At 41.4% G+C, this 20,573-nt stretch overlaps 1 protein-coding gene across 2 annotated transcripts in view; it reads left to right on the forward strand.

Moving 5' to 3' along the window:
• The window catches only part of LOC145983619 (uncharacterized), a 78,419-nt gene that overhangs the window by 27,764 nt on the left and 30,082 nt on the right, over positions 1-20,573 (forward strand). For both annotated transcript variants that reach the window (XM_083116684.1, XM_083116690.1), the window contains exons 3-4: positions 13,161-13,239; positions 15,182-15,315. In XM_083116684.1, the coding sequence (XP_082972810.1) occupies positions 13,161-13,239; positions 15,182-15,315 (213 nt within the window). The remainder of the gene's footprint in view (positions 1-13,160; positions 13,240-15,181; positions 15,316-20,573) is intronic.

The raw sequence follows: 20,573 nt of genomic DNA on the forward strand, positions 1-20,573 counted from the left end.
GGTTGACCAACTACCTGCACCAATTTTATGAGGGTTGATCTTTGTTCCTGCTAGAAGGATGTTTTAATTTAGGGTGGGGGTAAGAGTCCACTGTTCCTTAAAAGTTTTGAAACTTGAAAACTAACAGACGCATTCGCAGGATTTTTTCCAGGCGGTGTAGACAAGACACTTTCCTACAGAGGGGGGTGGGCAAGGAATGTTTTCCAGACCAGTATTGCCTAGTTACTTCTCACTCACTCTGTACATAAGTCTATATTTTGCCTTTTTCCATTGACGTTCTTTAGGAAATCTTTGCATAGATGTTATATGACCCCTCCGCAACTTCTTGGCACGCCACTGGACACACGATAAAGAAAAGTTCTCAATTGATCATCGAGGCAGAAGTGTCTTCCAGTGCCATCTGTGTTTCGTGTAGGAAAGCTTCTGCACTATACCAAACTCTCTGTTCCGCTCACCGCAAGGACGAGTTATTATGACGTAGGTTTAGGAAACTATCTGGAAAATCGAGGAACAAGGTTATCACATGTGCGTGTGTTAGGGAGGTGGGGGAGGAAGAGAAAGAAATGTATCGATTCCATCCCGTTCAATTGTCGCGCGCATGTTTGTATGACGGTTCGAGGAGAATACTTCCACCGGAAACAAGGTGCAAGGTTTCTGTAAGAAACGGAGGTGCGACAGGAACATCATACTTCTGCACAATTCAAGGTCGTTAATGGATTTAACACTAAAGAAGATATATTTCGCATATGTAAATAGCAACTAAGGTAAGTTAATGCTTTTATATTATGTCTATGGTAAGGTAAAGTTCACCGTACACATTCCACCATGCCATGAGACATATATGTAGGGGGGGCACACAATCTATCCATCAATCTCAACCATTTTGGATAATTGTTCTTGTTAATGTTTTATGTCCACTTTATGCACAGTAAGGCTAATCGGGACTGAACCTACAGTTTGAAGTAGGATCCAAACCACTATGCAAATGTGTCTCCAACAGATATCGAACCCGGGATCTTTGATTACAAGGCGACGACGCAATGGGAAAACCAAATTACAATTTATTAATTTAGTCAACCAGTACCAGAATTGATGGCGTCATAACATAACCTCTTCAATGCTCTGACACAACAAGGTGTAAGGGTTGACCCCTTCCGAAGACAGCCAAATGTCAACCTCCCATCCACGTAGCACAGCCTGGACAGCACTTTACAGACTAGCGAGGCTCTGGCGTCTGTACTCTCAGCCAGTGGGGCTCGTGTTGTCGTCACTACGTGCTTGTGATTGTTCCTTCATGCATCTCATCTCTCATCCTTAACCAAAAGTGGCAGAAAAGCGAAGTAAAATAAACTAAATCAGTCAAAAGCTTTGACAACTCCAGGTACAAGAAAATTAACAAAATATAGAACTGACTGCTGAAAAGATGTAGCCCCCTTTTCCCCCTTGAAAAATTCTATAACACGCCATTCAGTCTGCTTTTTTCCATTCAAGAAACAAATGTTTTACATAACCATCTATATGTTGTTCAGAGTGCCTGTCAGTCCATATGTGTGAACGCTACAGAGATTGAACCAAAAGTAACGAACTTTAAAGTTGCTAAAGTAGCGACCCTGGTGGCCAAAATTAGATGCTTACTTCTACAGAAAAGCAAAATACAAAAATACAAACGAAATCCGGTGGCCCAACAGCCCTTGGAAGAGCCAGGGCCTGCCAAGTGGCTCTTTATTGGGTGATGCGTGATCAGCGCATCGAGTCCCATCGCCGCTGTTTTCTGGCTTTCGAGATCGGAGCTGAATGCTGCCGATAGTGTTTTGCTTAGCATGACGTCATCCCGTTTCGCTCGGCCTGGATAGAAACCTTGTTCTTTCTTGTCCATTGGTGGAGAGGCTTCCCTGCTGTCATCATGCTATTGAAAAACCATCAAGCGGTTGCTTTGAACGATCAATGCTCCCTCTTGAGATTAATGCCAAAGGATGGGGCGTGACAGCTTTCAGAAAAATTGAATCCATCGTCTTCCTCCTTCATCGGGTGAGTTGGCGCTTCGCACCTGGCAGTGTCTGAGGAGGCGTCATTTAGGTCTACAAGATCTTGGTGTGTTGTTCTTAAAAGTTTGCAAGAACCAAGTCGAAGCTTCTGGCAGACAGATATAGTGCAGTCTTTCCCCGATTGGTGGTCTATTCGAATTCATATTTGCTGGTGAGTACTCTTTCTCATTCTCTCCCCTCTATCTTTCGCGGGGAAGGCGATCTCTATTCCCGGGCGGGCCTTCCCTATGGCGCAGTGGTAGCGTCGTCGCCTTGTAATCAAGGGGTCCCGGGTTCGATACCCGGTGGAGGCACAAGTGGTTCGGATCTCACTTTAAACTGTAGGTCCAGTCCCGGTTAGCCTTACTGTGCATAAAGTGGACTTAAAACACCAACTCAATCAATCAATCAATCTATGCTCGAGGAATAAAAATCTAACAATGTTGTCAACTAACACGAGTAAATAGCAATCACCCCCGCTTTTATGCCAAAAATTAAGTATAGTCCGTATACTTTTGTCGTGACCATTGGCACAAACGCGCATGCGCCAACTGGAAAAGTCCAATGGCAAAATAGGGATGTCGGCTGCAAGTGGAAAGCATACATAATACGTAATCATAAGCAACCGAATGCATACAAGCAAAATACCAGTCTGCAACCCACTGTGTATGGACAGATAGGCTAACCGGAATTGGATTTAGTTTAAAGAGGAATCCAAAGCACTATATCCCTCCACCGAGGATCGAACCCGGGCCCATTGACCACAAGGCGGCGACGTTACCAATTCGCCATCGGAGAGACTCAATGAGGGCAGTGAAAACGCCTACGCCCAAGATGAAGGGTGACGATACCACTCATTACAAGGAATTTAAAACTGATAGGGAAGACAACGAAACACCCGATTATTGTCTTGGCCGTAATTCCAGTCGCCACAGCCTCGTTAGGCTACATTGAACATGGTTAAAAGATTGCTCTAGGTGAAGAGATCTTGACGCTTGCAAAGTCACTTGCACTTGTATTGCCTTATTTGGCATCGTGATTCTGACACTTTTGAATAATAATAATAATAATAATAATAATAAAAGCGTCGATGAGAACGAGTGGCGATTAAACGCAAGGCAATGAAAATAGGCGGCTGGGCAGAATTGCGCTGGTGCCACATGTGGGAAAAGCAAAGCGAGAGCGGGACAAAAGTCGCTGGTTCCCGCGCACTGTGTGGCAACGTCAACCGGGCTGCGTTGCCTAGTTCGAGCGTCAGACCGACCTCTCCCCGGGACATTTTTTGTGTCTTCCCTGACCTTTCGAGCAAATACTGTCAGTTTGTATCACATGGATTACGAAGACAAACTCTACAACGAGATATTTCATTCTCTTAAACCTCCGAAGACACGGGGTTGTGCTCCGACGTGGCAACAGCGCGAACTTCTACCACGCGCTTAATTTCATGGCCGTCCGTTTAGATGCAAGCGAGCGACACCACAAATTGTGTGCTCAAATTCGAACCTGGCCGCCCAGGTGGCTGGCTAACTTACACTGTAAAAAATTGACTGGAGAAATGACTGACTGCTGTCTCTAACGACTGTAAAGAAATGACGATGGTTCCTTAATAAAGTATTAACAGTTATTACATAGTTAAATTAATTACTATAGTTTTAATTATTCAACTTTCATAAATATATTTATGGCGCACTCAAATGCAATTTATAATAATTATTATGCAAGATAAAATATTCAAATTTAAATTGATTTTTCTTGTGTCGGTGCTGCATTATAACACGTACAAATATGTATGCGTGTTTCATATTCTAATCTATTACCGACTCCATGCTCACTTCTCTTTACCACTGGTGTATGCAAAGGGGAAGCTGAAGGGCCTACAGCCCCTCCCGAAATTTTAAGAGGATCAAAATGTTCAAATGAAAACAGCAATTTCCACTTAAAATGATTCCTAATTGCCATTTTGGTCTTTGAAAACTTTTAAAACGAAGGCAATTGCGAAATTTTTTAAAGTTTATAGTGTATCCCGCTCCTGCCTAGGACGCATCTATGTCATATCCACCTTAGAATTCCAGCTCTCTCAGGAAAGAAAATCCTCCCTACGCTAGTGCACAGCACAGAAAGGTAAAGACGTAAATGTGCATGGGCTCACGAGAAAATTGCGTCCCGTTTTTGTAAATCAACACGAAAACTGTCATATTTCATCCCTAGAATATTATAAACTTTACACTAACTTGTAATATAGTACGCCTCAGCGTGGAATACGTTCGGTTAAGAGAATGAGTTTAATTATATCATCAAGACTCAAAGGATAGCGGTGCTGAGGATACATCAATACAGAATCTAGTCCCTCTCTTTCAACACTGTTTTTATCTTAAATCTCCGAACGAAAATGGGCAAAACGTGCTTGCAAAGAACACGTGATTTTTCCATCCATTTTTATCGCAACGTTTCATCTTTTCCCCTTCCCTTTCCTATCGTAACGATCAACCTCAATGGCGCCTTTATGTGCGATTTCTAAAACAAAAATACATTTAATATCGATACTGCTGTTGTTTATGGAGAAACCTTGCTCGATAAAGCGTCGTTATTCTAATAGTCAAGTTAGTTCGGGAGGCTGTGCATTAGATATCGTGTTGGTTGCATCATTAGCCCAAATGGACGGTTCTAGAATACTTAAAACGAAGAATAGTTGCTAAATTTCTTTTCCGGTCCAAGACCCGGAAGTACTGAGAGGTCGGTTTGGTGGCCTCTATCTCTGGTTGTGGAAAACAGGTTGAATCATACATCAGAAATGTTACATTATGCCGATTGGAAAAGGAGGGCTGACGTTCGGCATGCAAGGGTGCTGTATAAGTTATCGATCGCTTCAAGAATGGGCCAAGTCAATGTTCGAGACATAGATTTAGTCGAGGAGGCGTTACGGGGAGAGGAAAGATGGCCAAAGTTGCGATCGCGGACGTCGTGAAGTTGGTCGAGGAGACCGGCGTGGAGCTGAAGAGGGCCGTGAGGAAAGTCCAGGTGTCGCTGCAGGCGTTGGCGCTCCAGCAGAGGGAGCTGCACGAGGAGATCACCGAGGCTAGGACTGGGAAGGAGCCGTGGACCAAGAACGCTCAACTCTACAAGAAGATCGACTACTTGGAGTTTCAAGTACGGAGGAACAACCTCATCATGTTTAACGTTCCTGAAGACGGCGACTGGGAACTTCCCGACGTGACGGTGGCCAAAGTGAAGGCGATCATCCGGGAGAATATGAAGCTGATGATCGACGACAAGGACATCGAGGAGGCGCACAGGGTGGGGAGGAGAAAAGGGAAGAAACCAATCGTCTTCAGAATGGTCCTGTTCAGGAAGAAGATGGAGATCTTAAGATGCAGAGGATTGCTGAAGGGTACCGGGTTCTTCCTGGCCGAGGATTACTCCGACAAAGTTCGTCAGGATAGGGTCATCTTGAAAGAATACCTCACCCAAGCCAAGAAGCTAGGCTACCACGCTTTCCTCAGCTTCAACCGTCTCCATGTGAACGGGAAGGTACTCAGCGTGGAGGACCTGGACGGCGTGAAGAGTAAGGACAAAGACATCTTCAAGTTTCTTCGCGAGAGGAGGTCCTCCAGCACGGACAGGAGCCAGAGGGACACGGAGAGGATCGCCACCGAAACTGGAAGCTCCGGTCGCCTCAGTCGCCTGGAAGTCAAGAGGGAGACGGAGAGCAAGGCATCGAGCAGGTATGCGTGCTTCGGGTCATGCAAAACGTGCATCACGTAGTTTGGGAAAAGTTTCGCCTCTTTTTTCTACACCGAAAGAAAGAGTGAGTGTGACGAGCTACCGTCTGATTGAAGAGCGAGGTTATGTTGGAAAGGGGGATGTGGGGTAAGTTCACTACTTGTCTTCTCCACAATCACGCTATTTAATCCATCAGAACATACGGCACACATGCACAGTATTTTCCTTCATAGTAATTTTAAAACCTTGAAATACTAAGAGGTGACGTTAAAATGGGATCTCCTAACAAACACACATAGATTTAAGTGCTAGCCGATACCGATACCAATGTATGGGATGTGTCGGTTGCAATTTATATTCGCCTATACTCTTTCGGGGTTTGGATCATTCGCGGGGTCCACAAAAATGGCGGCACTGCCGGAGTATAATTATCCACAACGTCAGGCAAAACTTAAGGTTTCCATTGATTTGCACCAACATTGTGTGAAAAACTGTATTTTAATATTATGATGTTTTTTAAGGTTTTAAAGGAAAACAATGTTAATTTGATGCTTATAACATTAATCAATATTTTAAACATTTAATATTTACTTTCTTCAAGCATCGATTTCGGTAGGGTTTTAGTTCAAAGTGGTATCGCCTCAGTTCTAAAAAAATACATACCGGGTGGTCCAAAAGTCCCAGAACGGTCATATATCTTGAGAAATACACATCGAATCGGAAAACGTAAAAATACGTGTTTAATAAGTGAAAGAAAGCTATTCAATGATATCACACTTGATTCCCCACTGTGAAATTTTAAATGGAAACCCCATTTTGTATTGTAGAATCTGGAAGAGCACTTCGTTCCGAGTCCAACGAGCTATCAATTTAAGAGAGAAAAAAAAGTGAAAATTTCCTAAAACCCAAAAAAAATTCAAAGGGACGCCCTGCTCCTAATTGAGCTAGAGTGAAAGCGATTGAAGATTTGGAATCTGCACGTCAAGACCTTTCAATAGAGTATATGGAAGGCGGCCATAAAATTGCCATATCTCCGTTCCTAATTGAGCTAGGAGGATGGTTGGTTGATAGCTCGTTGGACTCGGAATGAAGTCCTCTTTCCGATTCTACAATACAAAATGGTGGTTTCCATTTAAAATTTCACAGTTGCCCCCACCGCACCCCCAAGGGGGCGCGGATGGGGAATCAAGTGTGATATCATTGAATAGCTTTCTTTCACTTATTAAACACGTATTTTTTCGTTTTCCGATTCGATGTGTATTTCTCACGATATGTGACCCTTCCGGGACTTTTTGGATCATCCGGTATATATATCGTGAAGAAACACCAGTTCTCCAAACTAAGGGATGCAGGGGATGCTATATCATAGTTAAGAATATTTTCATAAAACACCTTTTTCCTCCAGCTACGGAATTTCCACTTCGATCGCTGAGGCCCCTACATATAGAATTTCAGTTATAACTTTTAATGACAGATTATGTCAGATGCATGCTGAATTATTTGGACTTTTAACCACTGTACCTAAATAGATAGGCTATGTATGTATGTATACACACACACCAATTTCACACTCGTTGTCCGAGTCCTTAGGCCCGCATATTATGTTACGTGGTTATGGGTGAATAGTCTCGAACGCACGTGTTTGAGGAAAGCGGTTAATATGAGCGGTGTTCGAGAACTACTTACATATGACCATATAACACAATACAATACCACAGACAAAAGAAAGTAATAGGTAATTACCTTTGTCTGTGACAATACCCTGAAGCATAGACGTAACTCGGAGTTTATCTTCGTACCGGCGGGGGGGGGGGGGGGGGAGGGTCCAAGTTTATCTGCCAAATGTCAATGACAATGCATATTATATATATATACACCTACCAGTGAGTCTATCCATATCAGGTCACCGACTTCAGTAAAGTGATCTTGCGTGACGTCGATTTCGATATTACTTTCGGCAAATGCCTTCTATTGACAATGGATGCAAACAAAAAAAACTAATCTCTCGCGTTTCCTGATGCCGAAATATACCTGCCTAAATGCCAGGAACTTGAAATTCCAAGAATTATGCCTGACACATGTGCAGCTTTCCGAATGGCCAATGACTATCTTGTCTGCGAGGGTCCTCAAGGAGGGATTAGTCCACAAAGACTGAAGAAAATCTAGAATAGGCACATGCCACTCCTTGACTAATGTGAGCCATGTGGAAGAATGCCGAATGCGGACTCACGTGTTGTCTTGGCTCAAAGGGAATGCAGCTGGAGAATTCCTTAAGTCGAATTGAATTCGTCTTTCCAAGTAGCGACGAGTTTGACTCGTAATCAATCGTTGATCGGAACCCTCCCCCCCACTCTTGTATGTAACGAGGGGGTCCGGACGACACCCGGCGGGTAGGTGGCAGTTCAGGGGGGGACAGACCCACCCCCCTTCCCCGCTAGTTACGCCTATGCCCTGAAGGCGGATAGAACGATTCTCTGAAATTGGTGCATATACATAAAACCATGAACAGTGGTTAAAAGTCCAAGCAATTCATCATAATCAACTAGTACTATTCAACAGTTTTGAAGCAGAATTGTGTCAGATTGCTAGTTACATTTCTAATATTCTTAGTACATTTCAAGAACCTTATTCTTATAATTTTTCAAAGAAAGCTAGCTAACTGTCGAGGCTCCCTTGTAGATGGCCCCTTCCCCAAATCCGGGTTGAACATTCGAGAATTCTGTCGGAGGATTTGGAGGGAATCATCGTTTGACTGGTAACATTCGAATTGAACAAAATGCCGCAATAAAGAGGGGGGACTGGATTTCAGAAATTATTTTTTTCACTGATGTACCGTATATTTTAAAATTGTTAAGACCTATCTAACAGAAGTAAATTCAAATTGTGTCATTATAACATAAGGAACGAAGTGTACTAAAGCATATTTATTGCAGGGCAAATTCCATGCACTAACACTTCCAGGATATGTTCCATTCTTCTCACAAACATTATCATGCCAGTATAGTAAAATTATCATTCTCAGTCCTCTAATTAAGTTGTATACGAAAAATTATTAATGAATAACAAATAACTATTAGGGCCTCCCCGATAGCGTAGTATTTACGTCGCCTCCGCCTTGTAATCAAGTGATCCCAGGTTCGATACCCGGTGGAGGCACTAGTGGTTCGGATCACACCTTAAACTGTAGGTTCAGTCCCGATTAGCCTTTCTGTGCATAAAGTGGACTTAAAAACTCAAACTATACCAGTACATAGATCGAAGGAAATATTTCTTTCTTACTGATGTAACAAAATATACATTTTGTAAGATTATAATTAATGCATACGAAGAGAAAATGTTCCTATAAACAGTCATAAAAACATTTCCCTGCCTTTATTACGTGGATCAATTACTGTTTTTTGAAATTGCTGAGAGAGGAAAGACGCACGCACAAACCTACACACCCCTACACACAGAATGGAGGCAATATGGAATGAGGATATACAGCATTTTTTCATGATTTATTATTAATAGTATTAATAGTCCCCCTTCCCCCGGCTAGCTATTGGAAAATGCCTTGTGAACTTTACAGTATATATATTATCGACGGTAAAATGAGGATAAAATGTGTAACATTTCAAGAAACTCCAGTAATATCTTAGAAGATATGCAACCTACAAAGGCTCCTCATCCGATGAATTATTGATGAGCTCGGGCATCCCTTAGAGATCCAATATAGGGCCTCTTCTATTTTTGTTATTAATTCATGATTTACCCGAACATCTGATTAAGTCTCGTAAACTCTTATTTGCAGACGACTTAAAGTTCTATCAAAGAATAACAAGTGCTGACGATTGTGCCTTCCTACAATGCGACATAAATAGATTGAGTGTGTGGTGTTCATACTTTCCTTGAATGTTAAGAAATGGTTTTCTGTTACATACACAAAGCAAAAAACACCTATTGAATACCAATATTAAATAAATAATGTTAATCTTAAAAAAAAATTGCCTATCATGTAGACAAAATGATAAGCGAAGCCTACAAGCTTGTTGGATTTATTATTCGCACCTGCAGGGGCTTCAGAAATATTCAAACGCTAAAAATACTATAATATTCTCTAGTGTGCACAAAACTATGTCATATGGAACACAGAAGTCCAAAAACATACCAGAAATTTAGAATGCGCACAGTCAAAATTATTACGGTACATGAAATTCAAACTGGAAGGCGAATACCCCAGGTTCGAATCATATAGGCTAAGTACTAACCTAATAGAGCAATTCCATATGGACAGACTTGACCACAGAAGGACGAGACCTTATGCTACTTTGGAAAACTTTTAACGGCAAACTCTGTGGTACGACTAAGGTTCTAACGCCCCCAGTTGTGTCCCCAGGGACCAGCCCTGGGACAGGAACCTGAGCTCGTAACGCAAGCATGAAACCTTCTACGTGAGCAAAGCACGAACAAATATCATGAAAAGGTCACCTATTTGGAGAATGAATGTGCTCTACAATGTTATGGAGAAAGAGAATAAAAGCGTCGATGTGTTCGCAATGTCATTCACAATTCAAGAAAACAGTTATGAATACATCGGCTAAAATAACAGATGTAAATATGTTATGAAACTCTACAGTATTGTTATTCTATGTATTGTATAAGAAATTGTACACTACTATAATATGAACTCTGTAAATTGGTGTAAACCTGTTGAGCTCAATAATAATAAATAAATAAAGACCGAACGCTCACAACGAGTACTTCGTAACCCCCCTTGCTGTTGTGCTCAACATTCAACGTGCACGCGTTGTTATCCATAGTTTCAAATTACATTAACGGAATCGCATAAGCTCGAATTGTACTTCACGCGCGAGTGGAATCCTTCTGTATTGATTGCAACAATCATAAATCAACCATTGGCACTTTAATTGACCAACACGATGGATGACTTTATATCTTTCATAAGCAACAAAGGCTGCGACCTTGGGGCTAGAATGCTGATCAATAAATGATTACGGGAGATCCACTGAAAGCAGGGAAGCACAACACGCACACAACCGCTGCTGCTTGCGTGTTGGTATAACCCGAATTAGCTTTGCTTATGATACATTTAACTACCACTTGTATTTAACTGAGACGTTTACATCAATACAACATGAATCCTATGGTACACGTAGAACTTAGTAACAGAGGTAGAGTTAATTTTAACCAAGACTAAAAAAAACTGCCTAGTAAGCAGTGGAAGGAAACCTGTGTAATTGAGTACACTAAACATCTCAAATTCCCACAAACGCACGGCCTTGAAAATAGACGGTTGAGCAGAATTGCGCTGGTGTCGCATGTTCGTAAAGCAAAGCGAGAGCGGGACAAAAGTCCCTTCTTCCTGCGCACTGTGTGGCAACGTCAACCGGGCTGCGTTGCCTAGTTCGAGCGTCAGAACGACCTCCCTCCGGGGCACTTTTGTGTCATCCCTGACCTTTCGAGCAAATGCTGTCAGCTTGCATCACATGGATTACGAAGACCAACTCTACAACGAGATCTTTCATTCTCTTAAACCTCCGAACACACGGGGTGGTGCTCTGACGTGGCAACAGCGCGAACTTCTGCCACCCGACTAATTTCATGGCCGTGCGTTTAATGAAATTTTCAAATACAATACGTTTTATAAAGCTTGAAATTAATCTCTTGTCCAATCTATGGAGAGTTTATTTTTGGACTGCACTTTAATTCAAAATAAACAAACTTAAACAAACTATCACGCAAGTAAAATGGCCCAAATTTCTCAAGACACTATACAAAAAAACAAACTAATTAATAACAGGCACAGTGGTATGCCCAAAGGAGTGGTGATGGGGGCCATACCCCCCCCCCTTTGGCCCAGTACTCCTTTAAAAAAACGTCAAAGGCGGGGAAAGTGAGGATTGGCTACTAAAAAAGTATACTTAACAACCTCCTTTAAAGCTTATGGGAACGCCAATGAACAGACACCATTATATTTTCTGAGGAACACTTGCCTCTTCAAAGAGACCAAAGGAAATAAAATACATAGATTCAATAATGCAAACAAGTGCGCTCGTGTAAAAAAGGGAACTAGAAACTAGAAAACTCCCAAACCAATTGTAACGAATGGGAAGAAAGGAAGTGTCACGCACATAAGACACTTCACCCCACTCTACATTATCAAATTCTTGCTGACATAAGAGAAACAAAAGTGAAAAATTGGCCAGGAGCCTGTATCGAAAGTGAGGTCCGGAACAGCACCTTCATACCTCCAAGTCCAGTGACGTCACTCCCACCTTTGACTCCTGGAAGCAAAGGATTTTCAGTTTAAGAAATCGTCTGTTATGAACCAGAACCGGCTACAGCGGCTACAGCACTTATACATATATCAGCTGCTGTTCCATGTGGTGCACTAAAATTCATAGGTTGAACAGATTAGACACGATTATTTCAAAGAAATGAAAATTCCATGTTTTGTGTCAGTTCATGCACCAAAAGAACATTAAGCTTGATTTTGTGCAATTCGAGTTCCTATCTGTGTTTCTACGCGCCAGAGCCTAATTAGTCTTCAAAATGCAGTCCAAGATGTACAGTGGGATCCATGAGTATTACCGTGCAAATTGTCAATTACTGTTTTCATTAATTATTCTCTTACATCCTATGTGCCTTTAAGCGATAGATTTTTATGTGTGAAGCTGGTGCAGAAGTTGTCAACAGCTTGTTTTATTGTTTTATTTTAATTCTTGGAGCTCTTATTAGGTCAAATAATGTGCGCGAACCTAGTTGATTGATTGATTGAGTTGGTGTTTTAAGTCCACTTTATGCACAGTAACGCTAATCGGGACTGGACCTACAGTTTAAAGTGGGATCCGAACCACTATGTGCCTTCACCGGATATCGAACCCGGGACTCCTTGAATACAAGGCGACGACGCTACCACTGCGCCATCGCGGAGGCCCACACGAACCTGGTGATGGACAATTTGCACGGTAATACTTATGGATCCCACTGTACTACCTAGAAGAGGTTGGCATTCTCATCGTCGAAATTAGCCAAAAGTGGCAGAAAAGTGACGCACAATAACACAGATGCAAATTTACCTGGGCAAGAGAAGAGTTCGAGGTTTAGCAAGCCAGTATGCATAATAAATAACTGACGTCAGTTTCAAGTTCAGTCATGATAACCAAACAGAATTTCGCCAGTAGCGGTTCGATTTCAAACTTTTCAAGTCTTGGAAAATATAATCATGTGACGTAGGTTAGGGATTCGTCATGATTCCGTGGAAAAAAAAATATTCCAGAAATAAACCTCTCTTTTTCCGCTGATGCCGATTCAATCGATGGTCCTTCCTCGCGAGGGACACTTGCGAAAGACACCCGCCTTCACTTTGATTGCCGACAGCTTGATCGAATGATGTTATGCTTCTTCCCACAGGAGCAGCCCGGAGTTCTGCGAGCCGGATCCCGAAGGCAGGCCTCGGCGGAGTAGGAAAAGAACGCAGTCGGAGGAAATGGTGAGTTGCATTTCATTTGTCTTCATTTTTTGATTGAAGGACCCCAGGAAAAGGTCACAGGGTACAGTCAAGAGCAAATGTGTGTTTCAAACAGCCATAAGAAATAGAATTGGCGTAATTGGTGGGGGCACTTGCCTCCTCCCCAACAATTTTCTGGTTTATTAATATTTACAAGTTAATGGTACTTTTGTTAATCTCCAAGGACCTGAGGAGTAATGTAATGAATATTTTATATGATTTCGCAAACGTACTTTTATAGGATAGAGAACCTTTTGATTCTGCTCCCCGCAAAGTTAAGCTTAACGCCCATTGAGACGCGGAGAAACGCGGCAACAGAAGCGTTTCAGTGGATGATAACCTTTAAGAAAACCTGCAGACTTCTGGCACGGAAATTCCCGTGGGCGTTAAACCATTTGATTTCAATAGAAGTAGACAACAAACGTTATGTTGTTGCGATTCTCCACGTCTTAGTGGGTGTTAAGATTGAGCCTCGCGTTCGATCTCCTCCCCCCTCCCCAAAGTTAGGTCCCATGATGCTTAGACACAAAATAAGCATAGGTCACTCATTTTGTCGCTGTTAGGAACTTCTTGAACAACACGCTGAAATTGCTACAATTCATACTTAAAACCCTTTACTGAAAAACGAATGTGTACTGCTTCTTTAGTTTTACCATTCGTTGGCTTGCCTGCCAAAAAGGAACAGATTATTCTTTTCAAGTCTTGGAAAATATAATCATGTGACGTAGGTTAGGGATTCATCATGATTCCGTGGGAAAAAATATTCCAGAAATAAACCTCTTTTTCCGCTGATGCCGATTCAATCGATGGTGCATATAATCTATTTATGCTTCTCACTGCAATTTCGCACACACCAAAACAGCAAAAGTTTTGTAAATGGGGATAAGCCATAGAACGTAATACCACTTGATTCGTACCCAGTTGTGAATTCTAGAAATTCAGAGGTTTCACGTTTATCAAAGTTCTGTTTGTGTCTACTTTATGCACAGAGGTTAATCAATACAATTTATAGTGAAATCCGAAACATTATTCCTCCGCCAGGAATCGAACCTTGGTTCGCTTGCTTGCAAAGTGAGCGAGATAACCACAACGCTATCGGGAAGTCCAAAATAAATCAATAGACAATTAACAAGCAGTTACCGAGTACGGTGTTGCAAATTTCATAGGAATTTTGTAAGTGTAGCTGGTCACTGCTTAGTCTTCTCTATTTTCATATTTTTTACAACGAAAACTGGTTTAGAGGCTTCTGCATAGGTACTAGGAATTTCATCACTAGTCGAATGTTTTAATTCAGAGCACTATTCATAATCAGACTTCATAATTATATTCTCCTCGCAAAAAGTTTGGAATATTGTTATATTAGGCACAGCAAGTTTGGATTATTATTGTATTAGGCAATAGGTGATAGGCACAGTGGCATATGTCGGCGAAAAAAACAAGAACGTTCACCAGACAGATACCGTGTGTTGTTGCATTCTCTATCACCTGTTGCCTAACATAACAATATTCTAAACTTTTTGAGGAGTGTATTTTCCTTTCATGTACTTTTAGGTTGCAAATTCATTAACGTTTTTCAACACTGATTTTATAATTTAATTAGAGGTCATTTCAAGGTCACATGTGTATCTTTGGGGAAGAAATTGGATACTTCCACATCACTCACGAGCTTATGTCTTGATACTTAGGGCAACTAATCTTTTCACTTTGGTTTGTTCATGAATTCAATTAACATCGCTTTGACAAGAAATGACATGGGTGGATGGAAGTCCACTAAAAACCCAGTTTTGGGCTAAATAGCAGTGATCTTTCTCGTTCATACTTTTCCTTGCCTAACCGTTCATTCCTACTGTGGTCTGTTCCATTATATTTTGTCTCATTAAACACTTGTATAATCTACTCATTCGATAATATTTTTTTGACACAGATCAGCACAAATAGGAGAGCCTCTCAAGATGGTGCACTTCGCAGCAAAAGCTTCACAGTGCTGCCACCTATCACCCCTGAAAGTCTGATAGCACAAGGGAAAATATTGGACAAGAATTCGGAGCACTCGTTGAGGTAAGAAGTATTGGAACGACGTTTCTAATTGTTTGTGTCTGTTGCAAAATATAAATAAAAGCAATCTCTCTTCACATTTCTAGTTTTTCAAGTACAATTGTAGAATGATTAAAATTCTTTCATAATAATCGTAATGTAAGCAAATATTTAAGGTTTTAACAAAGTATTTAGTGAAATAAATATAACTGCATAAATCAATATAAAATCTTACAATAACAGGGAAAATGCTTTTGTTCTAAGATATGAAAATTATTGTTGATGCAGGTTGAAATACCAGAAAACGAAGATGAGGAAAACATACGTTTGTGTTACTAATACAACATTCACAACGCATTTCGCATTTACATGAAAGATTACGTCCCGTTTCGCCTAATGAGTCTTTCGCCTAATCAAGTTGAAAGAAAATATTTATATGGAAAATTTGCTATGCCGTGAATATGTTCCCTAGGTATAGTTCTTTTTCCTGCGTAGGTCTAATCCATTTATTAGAATGTAACTAATTTGTATTTTTGTTTTGTTACATGTCAGAGGCCCAACATGTGTCTGGGGGTTCAGTGCCCATGGTTATAGTTAACCAATAGACGTTCAACTCTTACTGAATTGGTTTACATACATAACATATATAAAACTTTAATAAGGCTATTAAATTGATCACCATGTGGAAAAGAGACCGTCTGACATAAGTTCCCCAAATATCCCTATTTACATTTCAGCTTAAATTATGAGAAAGAGGCGAAACAGAAATTCTCGCTTCGCCTAAAATGACGGTTGCATCATAAATCATATCGTGCACTGATAAGCCATTAGGCAAAAGGGGAATACAGGCATTTAAAGTAGTGGTGTTGCAACATTTTTACACTGTTCTAGGTTCGCGACATTTTAAAACTAGTTCTGACAAACAAAGATAGAACAGAGACCTCAAATAACTTTTGTTTAAAATTAAAAAGCAGTATACAAATACATAACGCAATAATATGAATAATGTAAGGTGGGAAAGTTCCCCGTACTTTACACAATGCCATGAGGCATATATAGGAGGATATGGGGGTAGGGCCCCACACATTCTATCGATCTAGGCCATGTTGGAGGTGATGTGATCAACACGACGCTCTGGCAGCCTTTACCCCAAGGGTACCCATTTAGTTGAGGCTGGGTGACCCCCAGAGCCGCGTTATGAGGGGACAAGGCCAGAGATTAGATCAGCCACCTCTGGAATCGAACCCGGGTCTCCCACGTGGCAGTCAGACGTCCTACCGATTAACGACCACGTCTCCTTAATAATATAAATAATAGCAACAATAGAATAAGGAAAGCTGCTACAGAATATTGTCTCTATTGCTCGAATGAGTATTGAACTTTGGAGAAATCGGTGCCTACCGAATACACGGGGTGTTACATTATTATAAACATGTAACAGAGTATGATATGGGAAAATAACAGCATTTAATATGCTTTGTTGAAGGTTCTTAAGAAGAAAAAAAAAGCATCACGCCAAACTAATGACAGTGTCCTCTGCACGACTCGCGGTTGAATAAGGTTCACCACGAACACAAAACGAGCCACAGTGGACAAAAAAATCTTCCCGATAACAAAGGAGGCGGTATTTTTCTATGTAGATAATGAAGCTCTTTTATCCTAACGCATTTACATTTCTGTGTGGATTTCTACCACGAAAGTGCATTCCTCTCTTTTCTACTTAATGGCTTGTGATAAAGCGTTACTTAACACATCATATCGCAGTGCATATTAATAGCAGTACTTTTAACTTATCCTACCGGAACATATCTTCGATAAACACTCTATCCTAGATTCACAGGTTGTTTGCTTTACTTACTTCCATAGGCGTAACTTGGCGGGGACAAGGGGAGCACTTGCCCCACCCCCAATTTCCAGGTTTATTAAAATTTACAAGTTAAGGATACTTTTTTTAAAATATCCTGAGACCTGAGGAGCAAAGTAATTAATGATGATATTTGTGATTTCACAGATGTAACAATTATTTAGCAAATAATTCTGGGATGAAAAACTTTTCAAATCTGCCCCCCCCCCCCACAATGTTAAGCCTCAAGTACGATCCTGCCCCCCCCCCCCATGTTAAATCCCAAGTTATGCCCATGCTTACTCCCATACGGGACTCCTTACCAAAACTGGAATCAACATGTCTCACCGATGACCAAAATCCCCAGGTCAAAAGCTGAGGCTGTAAAGGGGTATTCAGCATATACTGTATAAAGGCAGAACACACAACCGTACAGCAGTTCGAACTGAGGGGTAACACGGCGGGGAGGGTGTTAGACCCCCGTTATGAACATTTTCATAAAACACCCCCCACCCAGCTAGGATAATTTGCATAGGCATCCCCCATCCACAAACTCAATCAAATATGTTCATGCGAAAGTTTTCCATTTTCAATTCGTGGAGATGCGTTGCGGAAGTAGTGTACACACTAATCAGGCGTCATTCGATTTAAACCTGCTTGGCACAACTTGGCCATCAAAGGACTGTTGCACCAGCTATTTTTTGTCTATACAAAACGGACTAATTCCCCTGATAGAATTGGCCTACTTACCTGTTTGAGTTTGTCTTTAAGTTTATTTAATGCACAGAGAAGCTATTTGGGACTGAATCTACAGATTAAAATGAAATCGAAACCACTATGCGTCTACGGCTCCAAATATTAAATGGGAATTTTTTGCAGAACATCCGGGGCACTTCACATACGTGGGGGCGGGGGGAAGTAGTACTATAGTGATTATGCTATTGGCTCTCTCGAATTATTACACAGAATTAAGGGTTTTCACGTCCAGGCGCAAACGCAATTGCATTATATGCCACTTGAAATCGACATTCAGTGGGATACTCATAGTAACGTAGACACTCCAAAACTCGCGTTAGAGCCGGAGAAAACATTACGCATCTACGTGTGGACTAAAGAGGGGGAGGAACAATACAAGATAATTATGACTGATTGCGTGACAAAAATGTTGCAAGAGCGCTTTAAAATAGCCATCGAAGAAAATAATATACAGGAAGCAGTGGGGCTAGGATATCATATTTTCGGAAGAGCCGGAAGGCATATGCTAAAGGGAGGGGGGAAGGGGGGCAAACCTCTTATGGGAGGGTGGTACAACGAGAGATGCAAAATAATAAAGAAAAGGTTGGACCGAGCTTTGAAACTTTACAGAAACACAAATAGCGAAGAGGGCAGAAATAACTACCTTATGGTCAGAAGAGAGTATAATAACATTTTAGAGGAAAAAGAAAAATGGCAAGTTGAAAAATTCGAAGAAATTAAAAAGCCAATCTCGGAGAGGAATATTTCGGCATTATGGGGAGTTCTACGCAAACTGAGAGGTCAGAAGAACAGCTTGGTACATATTGAGCCACATATTTTGGAATCTCACTTTCGTTCTTTACTTGACGGGGAGGGGGAGACATTTCAGACAGAAATTGCACGGGAACGTTACTTCCTAGGGGACTACATACCGATACTTGATGAGGATATACGAGTAGATGAGCTAAGAATGACTATTGGGAAATTGAAAAAAGGGAAAGCGACTGGTTGGATTGTATCGGAACGGACTTCTTTAAAGCAATAGGGGAAGACATGAATATGTTAGAAAATAACCTGTCCTATATATAAAAGCAAGGGAGATAGGAGCGACGCGGGCAATTTTAGGGGTATCTCTTTGCTTCCAATATGGAGCAAAATATATACGGACATTTTAAATCGTAGAATACAAAAGTGGTCAGAAATATTTGATACAATTTCTCCTTTACAAGCGGGATTTAGGAAAGGGCATAGTACCCTAGATAATACATTCATACTGCACACATTAGTACTTGGGCGAATAAAAGAGAAACGAAAAAAGTTGTACGCGTGCTTCATCGATTACGAGAAGGCATTTGACAAAGTTCAAAGGGGTATTTTGTGGGGGAAACTGAAAAACAGAAAGGAATGTCGGCGCGCATGATAAGGGCACTACAAGCCATATATGAAAAGGTACAATTTTGTGCGAGATGCGATGGCCACAGAGTATCATCATTACAACCCTCACAGACTGAGTTAAAACAAGGATGTATGCTATCGCCAATCCTATTCTCCCTCTTCATAGATTGGGTGGCGAACGAAATACCATGGGGGCAGGGCGCAACCCCATCTATAGGGGAACTAGAGATACCTGTACTATTGTATGCGGACGATATAGTCATCATGTCGGAGACAATAGAGGGGCTACAAAGAGGACTAAATAGCATATACGAGGGCTGCCAAAAATACAAAATGACAGTTAACATTAAAAAAACTAAAATCATGACTTTCAAAAATGGGTATACTTCCAGCAAACAAAAAAAAAATGGAAATTACGGGGGGGGGAGTAATTGAACCTGTCAAGCGTTTCACATACCTAGGAGTAACATTCTCTATGACTGGAAGTTGGACGCAACATATACAGACAAGAAAAAGCAAAGCAAAGCTCGCAATAGACCAAGTAATACGTACAATAAGTAAAGTACCTCAAATGCCGTTCTCAGTGATTCAGAGTTTCTACAAGTCAATAGTAACAGGAACCATGAACTATGGGGTTGAATTGTGGGGGGCAAGAAGGGGGAGCACAGTCGCAAGTATTCAAACAGTGTGTAAGTAGAAGCACTGCCAATTGTGGGGTACTTAAAGAATTAGATCTAAGCAGAGAGACAGTACAAGCTCGGATGAGAGCTTTAAAGTATTGGCTTCAGCTAGCAAGGGAGGGTAACACGACACTGAAGGGCCATTGTCTGATAATGCAAGTAAGAGAAGAAAATACACGGAATTGGGGGAGGGATATAAAAAACCTTGTTGAACTCTATTGGGATGGGGTGGTCCTGGGAAGCGGGAGGGAGGGTAGATACATCAGCTGAAAATCAAATTAGAGAGAGACTTCTGGACATAGACAGACAAGAAATACTAGCAGATTGTCAGACGAAGACTTCACTAAGGGATCATTTGAAATCAAGGGAATGGGGGGAAAGCAAGATACATAAATTTGGTAGGCAAAGAAGAAAGGGGAGGGATAGCATGGTTCAGACTGGGGGGGGGGGGTTGGAAACAAGTAAAAATTAAGAATGAAGCAGGGGAAACGATATGCTGTTTGTGCGGGGAAGGAGACTGGCGAACACCTGCTCTCTGCCTGCCCCGCTACGCGCAATTTTCGAGACAAGTGGGTTAAGAACGTAACAGGGAGGGAAATAATGGAAGTAGTAGAAGATAGAAGAGGAAT

Source organism: Lepisma saccharinum, chromosome 1 (assembly GCF_977018435.1).
Source record: "Lepisma saccharinum chromosome 1, izLepSacc3.1, whole genome shotgun sequence".
Lineage (NCBI taxonomy): Eukaryota > Metazoa > Arthropoda > Insecta > Zygentoma > Lepismatidae > Lepisma > Lepisma saccharinum.